This window comes from Hylobates moloch, unplaced genomic scaffold (assembly GCF_009828535.3).
Source record: "Hylobates moloch isolate HMO894 unplaced genomic scaffold, HMol_V3 SCAFFOLD_6, whole genome shotgun sequence".
NCBI classification, from domain to species: Eukaryota; Metazoa; Chordata; class Mammalia; order Primates; family Hylobatidae; genus Hylobates; species Hylobates moloch.
The window spans coordinates 156,906,818-156,925,901 of record NW_026652281.1 but is presented as its reverse complement, the minus strand read 5'-3'; the positions used below and the strand labels follow the sequence as shown (position 1 = coordinate 156,925,901).

At 41.8% G+C, this 19,084-nt stretch overlaps 1 protein-coding gene across 4 annotated transcripts in view; it reads right to left on the bottom strand.

The window, feature by feature from the left end:
- The window catches only part of CNOT6 (CCR4-NOT transcription complex subunit 6), an 85,402-nt gene that overhangs the window by 47,663 nt on the left and 18,655 nt on the right, over positions 1-19,084 (bottom strand). For all 4 annotated transcript variants that reach the window (XM_032158923.2, XM_058440238.1, XM_058440237.1 and 1 more), the window contains exon 2: positions 6,366-6,479. In XM_032158923.2, coding sequence (XP_032014814.1) covers positions 6,366-6,477 — 112 coding nt within the window. In that variant the 5' untranslated portion in view covers positions 6,478-6,479. The remainder of the gene's footprint in view (positions 1-6,365; positions 6,480-19,084) is intronic.

Genomic DNA, 19,084 nt, shown 5'->3' with positions numbered 1-19,084 from the left:
CTGCACTCGTGTATTGTAGCACTATTCACAACAGCAAAGATACGGCCTCAACCTAAGTGTCCAACAATGGATGATTGGATAAAGAAAATGTAGTGTATATATACACCAAGGAATACTACTCAGCTATAAAAAAGAATGAAAGCATATCTTGTGCAGCAACCTGGACAGAACTGGAGGCCGTTATCCTAAGCAAAACAACTCAGAAACAGTCAAATACCGACGTTCTCACTTACAAGTGGGAGCTAAACAATGGGTACACATGCATATACAGAGTGGAAAAACAGACACTGAAGACTCCAAAACACGGGAGGGCGAAAAAGGTGAAAAAGTTACCTTTTGGGTACAATGTTCACTATTAGGGCAATGAGTACACTAAAAGGCCAGACTTTACCACTACACAATATATCCGGTAAGAAAACTGTACTTGTGACTCCCTCTGCCCCAGGGGCCCCCTTCCTAGCCAGATGGCTGGGTGTGCAGTGTCCTCGACCCCATGAACAAATGAGCACATCTTCTGCGTCCCCAGGGACTCCAGCCCATGCCATGGTGGATTCAGAGTGCCTCTCGGACCCCTGCTACTGAGGCCAGATGGCTGGGTGTGCAGTGTTCTCCACCCCATGAACAAGTGAGCACATCTTCTGCGTCCCAAGGGACTCCGGCCCATGCCATGGTGGATTCCGAGTGCCTCTCAGACCCCTGCTGCTGAGGCCAACTTCTTGTGCACCCAAAAGGGAATCCTCCAGGTTTGCTAAGATTACATTGTGCCTGGTGATCCTGATCTACTTCAAGTGCCTCCACACCGGTGTATTCCTCCCTGTTGGTGGCTGAAATGATCCTTGCTGCTATTTTGTCAGCTACATGTGTGATCTGCACACCAAAATACCATTCATCAATTGGCCCTGGAGTCATTTCTTCCAAACCCTCCTAGCAGTGATCCTCTACCTAATCACCTCCATTATCGACAACGGTGAGAGAGGAAACCACTCCAAAATCGTCGCAGGGGTACTGGGCCTAATTGCTAAGGGCCTCTTTGGCTTTAATGCCTATGTCAACCTTTCCCTTTTGGTAGCAAAGATATACAGCAGCCCCCACGGGCCCCACAGATGGCCCAGTGTAGGCAAACTCCCCTCATTTCGCTCTGTAACCTGCAAGTAAGTTTTCCATGGAAATAACTCTTCCCTGTCCCAAAAACAACACTTCCAACCAACCAATTCCCACCCCCCTATAGAGGTAAAAGTGCCTTCATTGGGAGAATATTGTTTTCCAGCCTGCCAATCAACCCTGATGGGTGTGGCCACCTTTATGGGTATGCTTAGGTCCCGCTTTTGCAGTATCCTAAAGGAGACACCAGTTTTGCCTGAACCATGCCGCCACCTAAGCCATAAAGTGAGGGAGGAGGAAGCCTTAGATTTCAGAGTCCAGGCCCCAGGTGGTGACCCACTCCAAATAATCTCCTTGGTGTGAGTGGTGGTTCTATGGAGGGATAAATAAATAATAAACAGACTGTTAAAATATAAAAAAAAACTGTACTTATACCTCCTAAATCCATAAAAATGAAATAAATAAGTTAAAGAGGCCAATCTGGGCTGTTGGCTTATGTCTGTAATCCCAGCACTTTGGGAGGCTAACGCGGGAGAACTGCTTGAGGCCAGGAGCTCAAGACCAGCCTGGGCAACATGATGAGACCTCGTTTCTATGAAAAATAAAAATTAGCCGGTGCTACGGATATTTCTAACTGGAGTCAGTCATTGTTTCTAGGTTTTCAATGGACAGATCTAGGACATATATATGTAGCCATATGCATTTATAAATACAAGGTATGAATATATTTAAGTTTTATATGATGTACGACAAAATTATCAAATATACAAGCTAAAATATCTTATGAAGACATACTGAACTTTTAATTGAAATTCAGGATAACAGGGCTTTTAGTTACCCTCTTTTATAATTATATCTGCATCTTCTTTAATACTAAGAGTCCTGGTTCTCAGGGACATGGGATGATAGAATATTTATTTGCTTCATCCCACCAATATGATTAGCGAGAGCAGATAAAACTTTGTGTGCATATCATTTATCCGCCCTGCGCCCCTCTACACAACTGTGGTCCGTCTACATCGTCAGAGTATGTACCCACTACATACTATCAGCTTTCCCATTTAACCTGCATAAACTCCTATTTTGGACTTAGTTTTTCAAGTCACTGTATATTAACTGCCCCCTACTAGCTCATGTGTCAATCACTTTGGCTGTCTAGAAGCTTGTTCTCTAGATAATTCTTTAAAAAGTGTCCACAGCAACAGTATGTCCTATGTTTTCTGTATTTTGGTAACAGATTGCGCCCTTTATATTTGAAAGTCAGTTTTGCTGAATTCTAGATCCTTGGCTCACACAATCTTTTTATTTTTTTTTTTTTTGAGATGGAGTCTTGCTCTGTCGCCCAGGCTGGAGTGCAGTGGCAGGATCTCGGCTCACTGCAAGCTCTGCTTCCCAGGTTCACGCCATTCTCCTGCCTCAGGTTCACGCCATTCTCCTGCCTCAGGTTCACGCCATTCTCCTGCCTCAGCCTCCCGAGTAGCTGGGACTACAGGCACCCGCCGCCACGCTCGGCTAATTTTTTCTATTTTTAGTAGAGACGGGGTTTCACCGTGTTAGCTAGGATGGTCTCGATCTCCTGACCTGGTGATCTGCCCGCCTCGGCCTCCCAAAGTGCTGGGATTACAGGCGTGAGCCACCACACCCGGCCGGCTCACACAATCTTAAAGTATCTTAAATATGTTACTCCAAAAAAATTTTTTTGGTATGGCATAAAGCCTTGCTGCAGGTCTAATGACACTCTAATTTTCTTATTAGTCACTTGCTCTTTTTGTCCAGATGCCCAAAACATATGCTTTTTCCTTAAACTCAGTAATCTTATCAGAATATATCCTGGTGTTGGTTTTTCTACATTGATATTCTCAGGTATACTGTGTGTTCTTTCAGTGGGTAGTTTGAATTTTTTTTTAATTCAGGAAAGTTGCCTTGAATTATCATTTTTAGTATTTGTTCTGATCACGTGCACTGATTTTCTTCAGAGGTCTATTTCTCTGTATGTTGCTTGTCACTCTCCCTTGAATCTTTAAAAAAAAATTTTCTATTTTTAAAAATGTCAAAGTATAATCTACATATGGTAAAATTCACTCTTACTGTCTTATGATTCCTTTACAAACGCAGAGTTGTATAACCACCACAATTAAAATATGGAGTAGTTTTGTCACCCCCAAAAATCTTCCCTGTATACAAAATTTGGCGTTAAAGCTATAAGAAAGTAACTACTATAGAAGTCAGGATAATGGTTAATTTTGGGAGCAGGGTGGGGGCTGTGACTGGCTGGGGCATATGGAGACAGTTCTGGGGAAAGTGAAAAAGTTCTAATTTTTGACCTGGGCTTTGGACTGATAATAATTCATTAATATGAATTACGAGATTCCATTCTACGAATGTATTCAACCAATAGTTTATCCTCCATAAGGATAAACAGTAAAGATGATTAACTGTTAAGAAGCAAATACTTGGGGTTGGACACGGTGGCTCGTGCCTGTAATCCCAGCACTTTGAGAGGCTGAGGCGGGAGGACTGCTTGAAGCCAGGAGTTCAAGACCAGCCTGGGCAACAAAGGGAGACCCCTATCTCTAAGGAAAATTTTTAAAATGTTAGCCGGGCATGGTGGCATGAGTCTGTAGTCCCAATTACTCAGGAAGGTGAGGCGGGAGGATCGCATGAGCCCAGGAATTCAAGGATACAGTGAGCTATGTATAATCATGCCACTGCATTCCAGCCTGGGCAACAGAGCAAGACCTCATCTCTAAATAATGATAATAATAATAATAATAATAATAAAGAAAGGTTACTTTAGAGACTTCTCCCCTCTTCCTTCCTATGTTGTATTACGGTATATACGTATATATATAGGTTTTCATCCATGGTTCCTGGTTCCTAACTCCCATAGTCTTTGTTATAGTGTTGGAGTGCTTAAGGCCTCGGAAACAGGATCTATGACCTTCTCCTATCCTTCTTTCCCCTGCCCAAGGCAGGACTCTAATCTCACTATGGGTCAGAAGACCCTCATTCCAGAGAGGGTCCTGCCCCATACCTTACAGGAAGGAATGCTACACAGAGAGCCCAAGAAAAGTCTGAGCAGACATGCCTTGCTTGTCCAATAATCACATTTCTACAGCTGTCAACCATGCCTATGTAATGAAGCCTCCATAAAAACCCAAAAGAACAGGGTTCAGACAGCTTCCAGATAGCTGAATGCAAGAGGTTCCTCCTGAAGGGTGGTGTGCCCAGGGAGGGCATGGACACTGCAATATCCTTTACAATAAACTGGTAAACGTAAGTAGATGTTTCTGAGTTCCGTGAACCACTCCAGCAAATGAACTGAACCCAAAGAGGGGGTCGCGAGAACTCCAACTTGAAGCTGGTCAAAGCTCTAGAGGCCCAAACATGGGACTGGTGACAGAAGGGGGAGAGGGCAGTCTTGGGGACTGAGTCCACAAACAGTGGGATCTGATGCTACCTCCAGGAAGGTGGTGTTGGAATTGAATTGGAGGGCAACTAACTGGTGTCTGCTGCTTGGTGCGTGGGAAAAGAAACCCACACCTTTGGTCACAGAAGTCTTCTTTTGTGTTGATGACTGTGGTGGTGTGAGAGCAAAGAAAAAACATGGTTTGAGAGTTTTTCCCTATATGTGTATACAGAACTTCTTCCCAAAGTTCAGGGTAAGCAGAGAACAGTGACTCAGAATCACCAAGGAGTTCACAGCATGTGGTGGAAGGAGGAGAGGGTGGAGGACAATCTCCTTAGCCTCAGAGATGTATCTCAATGACCTGAGTGCTTTCTTGCATATCCTAATGCTGTAAGATAGCGGAAACTTCCTTACAAGCAAAGGAGTTGTATTTCAAAAACTGCTAATAAGGGCTGAAAAAAGAAGAGGTAAATATAGTCAAATGCCAATCCTGAAAAAATTAAAAGGGAAAAATAGGAGTGGTGACTGCCTGTGCTTTGAGAATAACTACAAAATGAGAGTGCATATTTCTCTTTGGGCTCCCCTGGCATAGAAAGCCAAATCTGACAGGTGAGAGGAAGAAAAATTCCACTCTCCATGACCACACCTACTTACTGAGCTGAACTTGGCTTAATAAAGTCCAGCACTCTAGAAATCAGAAGAGGGAAAACAGGAGAGACCCATGTATGTACCGACCTCTACTATGGCTGCAAAGGCAGGCATTTAAGTTTACTCAATAGGTTAACCAGAAATTTTGAGCTGACAAAGGAGGAATGCTATTATCCTTATTTCCTTTTTGCTTCCTGTTATATAGCACTTTTATACCTAGATTTGTTATGTTTTGTCTATTAGTTATTTATACTCGTGCACTCCCTGTCACTCCCTAATTTCATAAGCTCCATAAAAAGAGGGACTTTATATGTCTTCCATGCACGTGGGCCAGTGCCAGGTAAAATGTTTTACACACAGCATATGCTCAGTACGTCTGCTGCATTAAATTTTAAAAAATCAAGGGCGGTCAGGTCAAAGAAGACAAAATTTGTTCTGTACTATTTTAGAAGGCAAAAATCAGAACAAAATGAAAGTAAGGGGAAGCATATTAGGCCAACAGTAACACAAAACTTCATTAGCACTGGTTGCCCTGAGAAGTAATGTCCCTTCACCATCTTCAAAATATTTAAAAAGAGGCTGTGTGCCCACTGGCAGAGATGCTGGGGAAAGGATATCCTTCACATCTGAGGGCTCATATATTTCTTTGAGTATGTCCAGATTGCATTAAAAGGGGAAGGGAAATTTGAGATCTGCTTCAAACTCCTAAGATGTTATGTTTCTGAATAAGGCTGTCCTCAGTGACTCAGACTCAGAAGCCAATGAAGAAAATAAGGAGAAACAAATCTACCCAAAACCTATACAGATCAGCCATTCCTACCCCACTAGAAATCTATCGTTGACAATGCAAAAAAGCTCAATCCTACTTTATCAAAGGATCAAATACCAGAACAAATATGTGACTGGGCACTAGCATTTCACATGTGTTATTTTCATTTCATCCTTGTTATTATTTTACATTTATGTATTTTGTAAGAGGACACTGATGCTGAGAAAATATGCAATGAACGGCTTTTGAACTTTGACTCAAATTATATTCTTTTCATTGAACGTTCCTGCTTCTAAGTTACTAAAATACAATCATTTATAAATACATTCTATTTGTAAAATATAAAACCATTGCTTCTATCCTGTATTGGCATCGGAAAACTCAGTTTACTACTGTATCTTAATTTCCATGCCATAAATTCATGCTTCCATGTCTTACCACTGATTTCAAGCTCTGCCCAATGGGATTTCTTCCCATTTGCTGCTTCCTCAGAAGACATAATTGTATACATCCTCCGAGGGTCAGGGGGCTCGTATTTTTCTTTGGGCATGCCTGTTAAGAAAAGAAACCAATCAGTATTCTAAAAAATCAAATAAACAAAAGCCATAACACCTCTTTTTTTTTTTTTTTTTTGAGACGAAGTCTGACTCTGTCACCCAGGCTGGAGTGCAGTGGCACGATCTTGGCTCACTCCAACCTCTTCAAGCAATTCTTCTGCCTCAACCTCCCAAGTAGCTGGGACTATAGGTGCGCACCACCACGCTGGGCTCATATTTGTATTTTTAATAGAGACGGGGTTTCACCATATTGGCCAGGCTGGTCTCAAACTCCTGACCTCATGATCCGCCCGTCTTGGCCTCTCAAAGTGCTGGGATTACAGGAGTGAGCCAGCATGCCCGACCCACACCTTTTAGAAGTGGACACCCATATTACAATCTCTACCATTTCCCACTGAAAGAAACTAGGAGCTTCTCACAGAAATTGATTATTTCAAGGGCAGGACAAGACAGATACAAACAAGCTGTGAAGCTAACAAGGGTGCAGCAGCTGTGGGGGACACAGAAGCCAGCTTGAAGAAGCTTCCACTGACCAAATATGAGACAATCTGAACATCAGAAGAATGACTAGTCATTATGAACTTCATGAATTCATAATTTTACCTAAAAATCAAAAAACTCAAGTCATCTGAAAATTAGAAAATAAAAGAATCAGCCGGGCATGGTGACTCACGCCTGTAATCCCAGCACTTTGGGAGGCCAAGGCGGGTGGATCATGAGGTCAGGAGATCGAGACCATCCTGGCTAACATGGTGAAACCCCGTCTCTACTAAAAATACAAAAAAAAAAAAAAATTAGCTGGGCATGGTGGCGGGCGCCTGTAGTCCCAGCTACTCAGGAGGCTGAGGCAGGCGAATGGCGTGAACCTGGGAGGCAGGGTTGCAGTGAGCCAAGATCGCGCCACCGCACTCCAGCCTGGGCAAGAGAGCAAGACTCCGTCTCAAAAAATAAATAAATAAATAAATAAATAATAAAATAAAAGAATCAAACATTTATCCTGCATTTCTGGCAGAAACTAGGTGATCGACTGTTTTTACAAGAATTCTAGCTAATAAATCCAAAAAGAGTTACATTATTAGAAAATAATCAGTTTACAATCTCTAAGAAAATAACGGATCTAAGCAACGATCAATGGTTAATAAAACCATTAAGTGTGAAAAAAATATCAATGGAAAATTTTTAATTGGATAGGTCAGGCAACAACAGTAGTTCCCAACCTTGTTGGCACCACAGACCAGTTTCGTGGAAGACAATTTTCCATGGATTTGGGGAGGGTGCGGTGGTTTCGGGATGAAACAGTACCACCTCAGATCGTCATGCATTAGTTAGATCGCATCATAAGGAGCGCACAGCCTAGATCCCTCGCATGCGCAGTTCACAAAAGGGTTTGGCTCCTATGAGAATCTATTGCTGCTGCTGATCTGACGGGGTGGACATTGGGCAGTAATGCTTGCTCACCTGCCACTCACCTCCTGCTGTGCAGCCCAGTTCCTAACAGGCCATGGACGAGTACCAGGGTTGAGAACGCTTGGGCTACAAGACCTAAACCCAACGATCAGTCTAACCATTAGGACAACCAGACATTACATGCTTCCAAATAAGACACTATGAGAAGTACACATAAACCACCTATGTCCTTGACCCCTCACCAACAAAGTTAAAAACTGAACCTGAATCAAATCAAGCCTCTCTAGATCTGATACTAGTTTACACAAAGTAAGGGATCTAGAGGAACATGTTTAAAATAACACCACGGGACACAACCATGTGAATATATTTAATACTATAGAATGGTACACTTGGTTATGACAGTAACTATCGTGTTGTGAATTTTACCACAATTAAAAATTTTTTTTAAGTAAAAATAATACAAGAATACAGTCATCCAGATGCAGAATATATAAGTTCTAGATGACAAAAGACCAAATTTCTTGAACAAATCAATGGTCTGAAAAAGAGGAGTAAAATGAAACATATGGAATAAATGACTTAAGAGGCACAGCAAACAAATGCAATGTACAGACCTTGCTTAATTCTAACTTAAACAAATCTGGTTTTTCTAATTTTGAAAATCAGAGAAACCTGAAGATAGACTAAATATTAGTTAATATTAAACAAGTATTCTGATTCAGGCACAGTGGCTCATGCCTGTCAACCCAACACTTTTGTGAGGCTTGGGCCCAGGAGTTTGAGATTAGCACCACCCTGGGCTCCCATCTCTTACCAAAAAAATTAAAAATTAGCCAAGCATGGTGGTATACACCTGTAGTCCCAGCAACTCAGGAGGCTGAGGTGGGAGGATCACTTGAACCCAGGAGGTTGAGGCTGCAGTAAGATGTGACTGTGCCCCTGCACTCCAGCCTGGGTGACAGTGAATCATGTCTCAAAAAAAACAAACAAAAAAAACAAAACAAAACAAAAAAAAACATCTTATGGTTGTTAAGTGATTTTTAAAAATTCTTGTCCATTATAGATACATTCTAAGATATTTACGTGAAATAAAACATCACTCCCATGCATATTCCCTCAAAGCCCTTGTTCTTGTCTCACTTTTATTCTTTTGGATAAATCATAATCCGGCTTTGACCAATTGTCTACCTACTCTGTATACCCATGCAGCTAAACATAGCTGGAGAAAAACCTATGACCACGTAAGTTTAAAGTGAGCCAGTCAGCAATCATTCCTCAGACTCTGTATACTGCCCAGAAATAACACTATAAATTCCTAGTCTATCCCCTTCTCCTAGATGACTTCTGTCTTCAAACCTCTAACACCTACTCCTCCATCCTCCCTCTCAGCTGATGACCTGACTTTCACAATGAAACAGAATGCCAGAAGGGCCCCTTCTAGGAACTCCCACCTATGCCCATCTATCCCTGCCCTTAGCACGTAAGCCATTTGTGCAATTCGATCCACCCCCTCATTCTGCCTATTCAAGGACATTACTCTGGCAATCCCTTCCTTCCTCTCATCACATTATGCCTCCCTCCTGGATCTTTACCTTCAGCACGCATATACGTGCTATTCTTTCCTCTATTAAAAAAAAGTCTTAACTTCATTTCTCGTTCCAGCTACTTCCCTTCTCTCATTCTCTCTATAGCAAAAACAATCGTCAGGAATTGTGTATGTTCTCTGTCTTCTATTCTCCTCCTCCCAGTTAAATCCATTCAAGTTAGTAAGTGTTTTCTACCTTTCACCAAAAACTATCAAGAAGAAACCCAGTAGCCAGGCACAATGGCTCACGCCTATAACCCCAACGGCTTTGAGATGCTGCAGAGGGAGGAACACTTGAGTCCAGGAGTTCAAAGCTGCAGTGAGCCATGATCATGCCACTGCACTCCACTCTGTGTAACAAAGCACAACCCTGTCTCTAAAAATACTTTAAAAAAATTTTTTTAAAAGAAGAAACCCAGTGATCTTATATTCTTATTTCCAATGGTCACTTCTCTGACCTCTTTTTGCTTATGATCAGCATTTGATATAGATGATCACCCCCTCCTAGAAACACACTGCTTGGCTTCCAGGATATCGGTTTTCTTGGTTTTCCTCCTATCTGTCTAGATTTAGTTTTTTCTAGTTCTTCCTGCAGAGTTGCAATTATCTCCATTTTACCAGAAAGCAGAAACTCAAAATGGTTTAAGCAATTTGCCCAGTGTTACAAGGCTGGGAAATAGCAGAGTCAGGCTTTGAATGAGTGATTAAAAGTTAAAGCTACTTTAATTACGCTATGCTGCCTCCCGGCTGACAGGAAATAGAACTACTTTTTTTTTTTTTTTTTTTTTCAAGACAGGGTCTCACTTTGTCACCCAGGCTGGAGCGTGATGGTGCAATCTCTGCTCGCTGCAGCCTTCACCTCCTAGGCTCAAAAGTCATCCTCCCCTCAGCCTCCCATGTAGTTGGGACTACAGGCATGCGCCACCACACCAGGCTAATCTTTGTATTTTTTTGTAAAGACTGTTTTTCGCCATGTTGCCCAAGCTGGTCTCAAACTCCTGGGCTCACGCGATCCGCCTGCCTCAGCCTCCCAAAGTGTTAAGATTAGAGGCATGAGCCACCACACCCGGCCTACTTTTCAAACATAGAAATGGGTTTTGACTGTTTAGTCAAAGCACAGAAGGAAGTAAGTAATCCTAAAAAGCTCCTTAAGAATATAAATGGTGAGATAAAACAAACTGGTCTTATATGTTAGTTTCTTCAATATAGAAATATAATAACTGCTGTTTTTAGACTGACACAAAATATTCAGTACAAAAGAACAAACATAAAGAAATGTTCATTCTGTCTAGAGGACAACGTGGTAAGGAAAGTGCTCTTTCTGAATGACATGCATATATCAGTAATAACCTAGAAAATATAAAATGCTCTGTTCTATGCTACCAGAGCTTGATGACAGCATCCCTTAAGATCACCTAAATGCCACTATTCTGACCAGATTCCACTTACAAAGTAACTATCTGATCTTCATTAGCTTTCCCAAATAGAATTTAACAATGGTAAGAAATTGCTCTGACCACCTGAGATTAGTATTTTAGTCCTATTAATCATTTGAATTATTGATGCAAGTTCAGAAGTCTGATTTATCAATCTCATGTAAGCTTAGTGTGAATCAATGTTCAGTTTGATCACATTTCAGGAAGTGTTACTGGACTAAGAAATCTGAAAACCATGCCCTGTACCTGTGGTCATTCTATCACAACAGTCTTGATTTCCACCTAGGGAGCCAACCATTCCCTTTCTTGTTTTTCGTATTGTGAGGCTGGCTGTCTTAAAATCTAAGGTACTCATCATTCTAAGCCCCAAGGCACTGAAGATCTCTTCAGTGCTTCTCTATTTTCCAAATCTCTGAGGTTGAGAATTAGGAAGTTAAAAAAAAAAAAAAAAAAGGCTAGAATAAAAGAAACACAGCAAATTGGACATATGCCCACTGAAAAACCCAATCCATTTTTCTGGGAGTCTGACAAAGTATAGCACTGAAGACTAGGTAAAGGAAAGGATATAGGAATACACGCAGTTTAGGATCTTTCCCAAGGCTCTGAAATCAACAAGTAGTTCTTGCTCTTTAAAAAGTATAGTATGTCACTGAAGATTACTACCTAAAATAATAAAAGTATTCCAAAAACACCTGAAAACTTTCAAGGAGAATTACAAAAGAATTATTTTTTAAATAGCTAGGCCAGAGTCAGAGTCAGCAGGCATATAGCACCTAACTAGTTAACATCTTACCAATTAAATGCCAGACATTGCTACTAATCCTGGCACAATCAAACAAAAATCTCTACCTGTTTCAGATCTCAAGAGCACTTTTTCATGATCTCAATTATTTCACTTAAAGAAATACAAAACATTCCTTGTATTTATTAGAAAGATATGCTTTCAGATTTGTTTATGAAACAGCTTAAACATACAAAACCTATGGCCATCCTGGGAAAGTTGGTGGTGCAAAGCAGAATTACAAACCACGAAAAGACTATCCAGGAACATTTAAAGAGCGGCCTACACGTATACCATAAACTTTGAATGTCTGCCAGAATCTAGAGGGAGAAAAAAAAACCTTCAGGAATCCAGTGTACTTCACACTTTCAGAAATGCTGGGGGTTAGGGGAGCCGGGGATACGAATCACAGTGAGGGGTTATAAGAGACTTAGCAGAATATGAAGTAAAGTGCAAAGAAATAAAAGTTAAGAAAACCAACTGGAATGAAGATACCCATAAAGACCAAGTAGAACAAGTTACATTTAAAGCACTTAAATATATTTGAACCTCCTCTGGTTAGGAGAGAGGTGAAAAGAAATAGTTGTTGAAAAGAGAAACCTAAGAAAGGGGGAGAGTCTCTTGTCTATTTTTCAGTTAGGAATCAAATATGTTCAGTGAAAATTAGGGACGATCAAACATTTGAGTGTTGCCCCTGGGAAAAGGATTGGTAGTTACAAAATAATAAAAACCAGAGCCGAAACCCATCCATCCTAACAGCCCCTAGCCAGCAGATACGCCACAACCCCCAACCCACACCCCAGTAAGCAAAAGAAAAGCCATCTCTACTCAACCTTCAGAATGAACATCTAAGAGGAAAAGAACAGGGGTGCCTGAGAAGCAACTGTAAAAGAAAAACCATTTTTCCTCTACGCTCACACTTAACACAAACGCTTGTGACCAGATGTGTGAAGGTTTTTCCCCACACACCAAGCAATTCTCCAGCATATACCACCTGAGTGTCCTATAGCTCAATTCAATCCTGACAGTATCTACCCGGAGTTAGATCCCACTGAGATTATGGGCTCAGTCCCACAATACTGCCCCTCTCTTCTTCAGACACAATTAAGGTCATCACCCACACTTCTGATGACCGGTTATAAAGCTGGGTTCCCAACACTCCCTCCTGGAGTTGGACTAATTTGTTAGAATGGCTCACAGAACGCGGGCAAACACATTCACTGGTTCGTTATAAGGATATGGTAAAGTATACAGATGAACAGACAGATGAAGTTGTATACAGGGTGAGGAACAGCGCAGGGGTGCAGAGCTTCCATGCCCTCTCCCACCTCAGCCTACTTTGGGAGCTGAGGCAGAAGGATCACTTGAGCCCAGGAGGTCCAGGCCACAGTGAGCAGAGATAACACCACTGCACTCCAGCCTAGGCAAGAGTGAGACCCTGTCTCAAAAAACAAGACATACAAACAGCCAACAACCATGAAAAAATGCTCAACATAACTAAACAGAAAAATGCAAATCAAAACCACAATGAGATACCATCTCACAGCAGTCAGAATGGCTATTACTAAAAAGACAAAAACTAACGGATGCTGGTGAGGCTGCCCAAAAAAGGGAACACTTATACACTGTTGGTGGGAATGTAATTAGTTTAGCCATTGTGGAAAACAGTTTGGAGATTTCTCAAAGAACTAAAAATAGAACTAAGCCAGGCCCAGTGGCTCTTTTGGGGGCCGAGGAGGGCGGATCACCTGAGCCAACAATTCAAGACCAGCTTGGGCAACAAGGCAAAACCCCATCTCTACAAAAAAAATACAAAAATTAGCCAGCATGGTGGCATGTACCTGTGGTCCCAGCTACTTGGGAGGCTGAGGTGGGAGGATCGTCTGAACCTAGGATATGGAGTTTGCAGTGAGCTGAGATCACACCACTGCATTCCAGCCTGGGTGATAAGAGTGAAACTCTGTCTCAATAGACACATAGATACATACATAGATAGATAGATAAAAATAAATAAATAAAAAACCAGAACTACCCGTTTGGCCCAGCAATTCCATTACTGGTTCTATACCCAAAGAAAAATAAACCTTTCTATAAAAAAGGTACATGCACTGGTATATTCACTGCAGCACTACTCACAATAGCAAAAACATGGACTCAACCTAGCTGCCATCAACAGTGGGCTGGATAAAGAAAATGTGGCACATATACATCATGGAATACTACATGGCCACAAAAAAAGAATGCAATCATATCCTTTGCAGCAACATGGATATAGCTAGAGGCTATTATCCTAAGTGAATTAATGTAGGAAAAGAAAACCAAATACTGTATAAGTGGGAGCTAAACACTGGGTATATATGGACATAAACATGGGAACAATAAAACTAGGGACTATTAGAGGGAGGAGAGGGGAAGGAGTGCAAGGGCTGAGAATCTACTGACTACCTGTGTGATGGGATCATTTACGTCCCAAACCTCAATGTCACACAATATACCCATGTAACAAACCTGCACATGTACCCCTTGGATCTAAAATAAAACTTGAAATTATTTTAAAAAGGTAATTACTCAATCTTTAAGTCAGCACATATACCTTTGAGTATTTACCCAAAAGAAATGAAAATATACACACCCCAAAAGATATGTATACTGCAAAAATAAGTAATTCAAAATCTAGGCTGTTGGAACTTGTTAAATATTTTGAGCCTTAAGAGAATGTGATTATGAAACCTGAGTCACTTAAACAGGCAACTGTAACCTAGGCAGTTGTAGCTTTTGCTTCTCTGATTATAAATTACCTTATTTCTTACCTACGTTGCTCTGTAAAATGTTGTAAATGACTAACCAGTGAGTGCCAGGGAAGATGTCTTTCCTCTTCCTCTTAACTGCTGATATTCATTACAGATTAATTTCCCTCTCTCTTCTTTCACACAAAGACTTCATGACCACCACATTGTTGAAGATGGAATGTGGCCGGGTGCGGTGTCTCACACCTGTAATCCTAGCACTTCGGGAGGCCAAGGCGGGCGGACTGTCTGAGCTCGGGAGTTCGTGACCAGCAACACGATGAAACCCTGTCCCTACTAAAAATACAAAAATTAGCCTGGCGTGGTGGCATGCGCCTGTAGTACCAGTTACTCGGGAGGCTGAGGCAGGAGAATTGCTTGAACTCAGGAGGCGGAAGTTGCAGTGAGCTGAGATTGCACCACTGCACTCCAGCCTGGGCGACAGAGACTCCATCTCCAAAAAAAAAAGATGGAATGTTAAACACACTCTTGGAAAGAAAAAACAAACAAACAAGCTATATGGAAAAGAAAACAATCTGTAACTAAACTGTTGTAACTCATAAGCTAACCTTGCAGAGAAAATGTTGTAATCCTATCAAATATCTTTGTTTCCTGCCTACATAAGCAGTACTTTAACTTTCTTTTTTCTTTTTGAGATGGAGTCTCGCTCTGTCGCCAGGCTGGAGTACAGTGGCGTGATCTTGGCTCACTGCAACTTCTGACTCCCTGGTTCAAGCGATTCTCCTGCCTCAGCCTCCCGAGCAGCTGGGACTACATGCAGGTGCCACCATGCCCAGCTAATTTTTTGTATTTTTAGTAGAGAAGGGGTTTCACCATGTTGGCCAGGATGGTCTTGATCTCCTAACCTGGTGATCTGCCCGCCTTGGCCTCCCAAAGTGCTGGGATTACAGATGTGAGCCACCGCACCCAGCCCAGGCCCTTAACTTTTAACTTTGAAGCCCAGATCCCAGTGCTCTGGAGTCCATATTCCCCAGATAGTCATTCCCAGATGCTCACCTAAAAACTCTTATTTAAAAACTCTTTGAAACTGGATTCTGATCATTTCAATTATTTCAGGTTGACAATATAGTCGTTCATAACAACTTTATTCATAATTGCCAAAAACTGAAAATCCAAATGTTCATTAATAGTATATGGATAGGCTGGATGTGGTGGCTCACACCTATAATCCCAGCATGTTGGCAGGCAGAGGCGGGCAGATCACTTGAGGTCAGGAGTTCAAGACCAGCCTGGCCAACGTGGTGAAACCCTGTCTCTATCAAAAATACAAAAATTAGCTGGATATGGTGGCACATGCCTGTAATTCCAGCTACTTGGGGGGCTGAGGCAGGAGAATCTCTTGAATCTAGGAGGCAGAGGTTGTGGTGGTGAGCCGAGATCGAGCCACTGTACTCCGGCTAGGCAATAGAGCGAGATTCCTTTTCAGGAAAAAAAAAAAAAAAAAAAGCAAATGGATAACCACATTTTAACATATTGACACCATTAAATACTACTGAACAATAAAAAAAAAAGAATCAATTAACTGATACACACAAATATGAATCTCAAACATTAGAGACCCAAGAGATTCCATTTGTACGTATTTGTGGCGATAAAAATCAGAACATTTTGCCCCTATAGTGATGGAAATATGCAATATATTAATTGGTGTATGGTTTATATGGATATATGTATTTATCAAGACTCAAATTATACATTTAAGGTCTGCATGTACATTCTATTTTATGTAAATTTTACCTGAACTAACAAATATTCTATATTCTAACACTTGGCCAGATGAAAGGACTTTTTCCAGATGAGCTATTAGTAAGGAAACATACAACCCATGAACTTTTGCTAAATAAGTACTTATTACCACACTGTTAATGACGTTAGTGCGAAAGTTATCAGTATCAAAATGGAGTGACTGATGTCAAGCTCTAAGCAAATGGAGACCTCACTATGCAAGGAATTCCTCAGAATGGCAGTGTCCCAGACAACCTGCTTGCACAAGTGCCTGACACAGCTGTCTCTACCAATGAACCAACACCAACTACTGCAATAACTCCTTGTAACCAACAGTCTTTGTTTCAAAACAACTTACTTGGACTTCCTCTTTGTCTTTAAAAGTTTACTCTTACCCCAACCTCTTTGGATGCACCTACGACTCCTTAAAGCACGTGTCCCTGATTACAAACAATCCCCTGCTATTCCCGAATAAACTCTGGAAAGTTGGTCTCTCAGTAGCTCATTTCAGCTTCATCTTAGGAACCCAAGACAACCTGGACAATGTGGCTCACGCCTGTAATCCCAGAACTTTGTAGGCCAAGGTAGGCAGATCACTTGAGCCCAGGAGTTCGAAACCAGCCTGGGCAACATGGCAAGAACTCGTCTCTACAAAAAAAATGTTTTAAACAACTAAATTAAGTTAAATTAAAAGGAACCAAGATTCTCAGAGAAAGAGCGGGTTTATAAATCAAGGAAATTAAATGGAAACACTGGCCAGGCTCATACCAGTAATCCCAGCACTTTGGGAGGCCAAGGTGGGAGGCTCGAGCCCAGAAGTTTGAGACCAGCCTGGGCAACAAAGGGAGATCCCTCATCTCCACAAAAAATAAAAGGAAATCACCCAGGTGTGGTGGCACATGCCTGTAGAGGCAGGAGGACTGCCTGAGCCTGGGAGGTCAAGGCTACAGTGAGCTATGATCACACCACTGCACTCCAGCCTGGGTGACAGAGTGAGACTTTGTCTCTCCCTTCCCCCATCAACCCCCCTCCCCCCCCATCAACCCCCCTCCCCCCCCAACACACACACACACAAATACTAAAACTGGGCTTGAGAATATCAATATAGACTCATGATTTAATTTATTTCTATCTACTGAAGTGTTGCAGAAGCCATATTACCTCTGGAATAATGGCACTCCTAAATTCTCAATTTCAAGCTCTAATACCAAGAAAGCAAAGTTCTTTGTAAAATGGCCAATCAAAAGATGGGCAGGAAATGTATAAAATGAGCCTGGGACATCTTTCAGTGCCAAAAAGCTAAGTCTAATGGAGTCATCATGTCAACATGATACAGAAGCCAGCTAGAAGGGGTCCTCACCGGACAAACTATGACCATTTGAGCAGTAAGAATCATAATTACAATGAAATGAAACACATTGAATCAATACAAATCTATGAGAACCTCAAAAAACCAAGCCAAAACAAAAGAGTGATAACATAATCCTTTCTGTGCTGCAAAAAAAGAGCTGGCAATGATGTAAAAGATGAAACTACTATAGTAATCAAGACAAGGAGGAGAGAGGGGGAGACTGGGGAAGAGACAGCACATGGACTGCAAGTCAGCCACTATCTGAAGCAGCTATTACAATATGGAGACAGGTAACTGAAGAGAAAGATGTAAGTGGTTGCGCCTCCGCAGGAACTGGATTCAGAGTAATCAAACCGCCCCCGTTTAAGAAAAGCTCTACTTGGCCAGGTGTGGTGGCTAACGCCTGCAATCCCAGCACTTTGGGAGGCCGAGGTGGGCGGATCACGAGGTCAAGAGATCGAGACCAGCCTGGCCAACATGGTGAAACCCCATCTCCACTAAAAATACAAAAACTAGCTGGGCTTGGTGGTGGGCACCTGTAGTCCCAGCTACTCAGGAGTCTGAGGCAGGAGAATCGCTTGAACCCGGGAGGCAGAGGTTGCAGTGAGCTGAGATCGCACCACTGCACTCCAGCCTGGCGACAGAGAGGGACTGTCTCAAAAAAAGAAAAAAAAGGAAGAAAGAAAAAGAAAAGCCCTAATTTACAAAACAATGAAAGCTAATAAATTAAGTATGAAAGAATTTTTTTAAAGCAACATGATTTTATAATTCCCATTCGACATTAATCAAGGATTATAAAAACGGCCAGGTACAGTGGCTCATGCCTGTAATCCCAGCACTGTAGGAGGCTGAGGTGAGCAGATAGCTTGAGCCCATGAGCTCAAGATCAGCCTGGGAAACATGGCAAAACCCAGTCTGTACTAAAAATACAAAAATTAGCTGGGCATGGTGGTACATCCCAGCTACTCGGGAGGCTGACATGGGAGAATCACCTGAGCCAGGAAAGTCGGGGTTACAGTGGGCAGAGATCACGCCATTGCACTCCAGCCTGGGCGAAAGGAGTGAAAGCCTTAGAAAAAAAAAAAAGGATTATACTGGGTTAAAAGCATTAGATGAATATTGGCATTAATGAAATGCTAAAAGCCACCACTACACAGATTCTACACAGATTACTTTCTGATCACAAGGTAGAAAACGTTTAATGGAGGAATAAATTGTTACCCCCTTCACCAATCTTACCAACACTATGGAGGAAGAACCAGATATTGGGGTCTCTTGACGTGGTGCAGTATGAAATACACATCAGTAATGTTTACACCTTGATTTGAAAACTAGAGGAACTGGACAAATGACATCAAAGGAGCAATCAGACTAAATGAGAATGTGGGACTTTCTGCAGGTAAACTGGCCTGTTGCCTTCAACAAACTGGTGTCAGCACTATTCTAGATTTGAAGAGAATTAAGGAATATAATCAGATGCAATGAATGGTCCCTACGTTGGATCC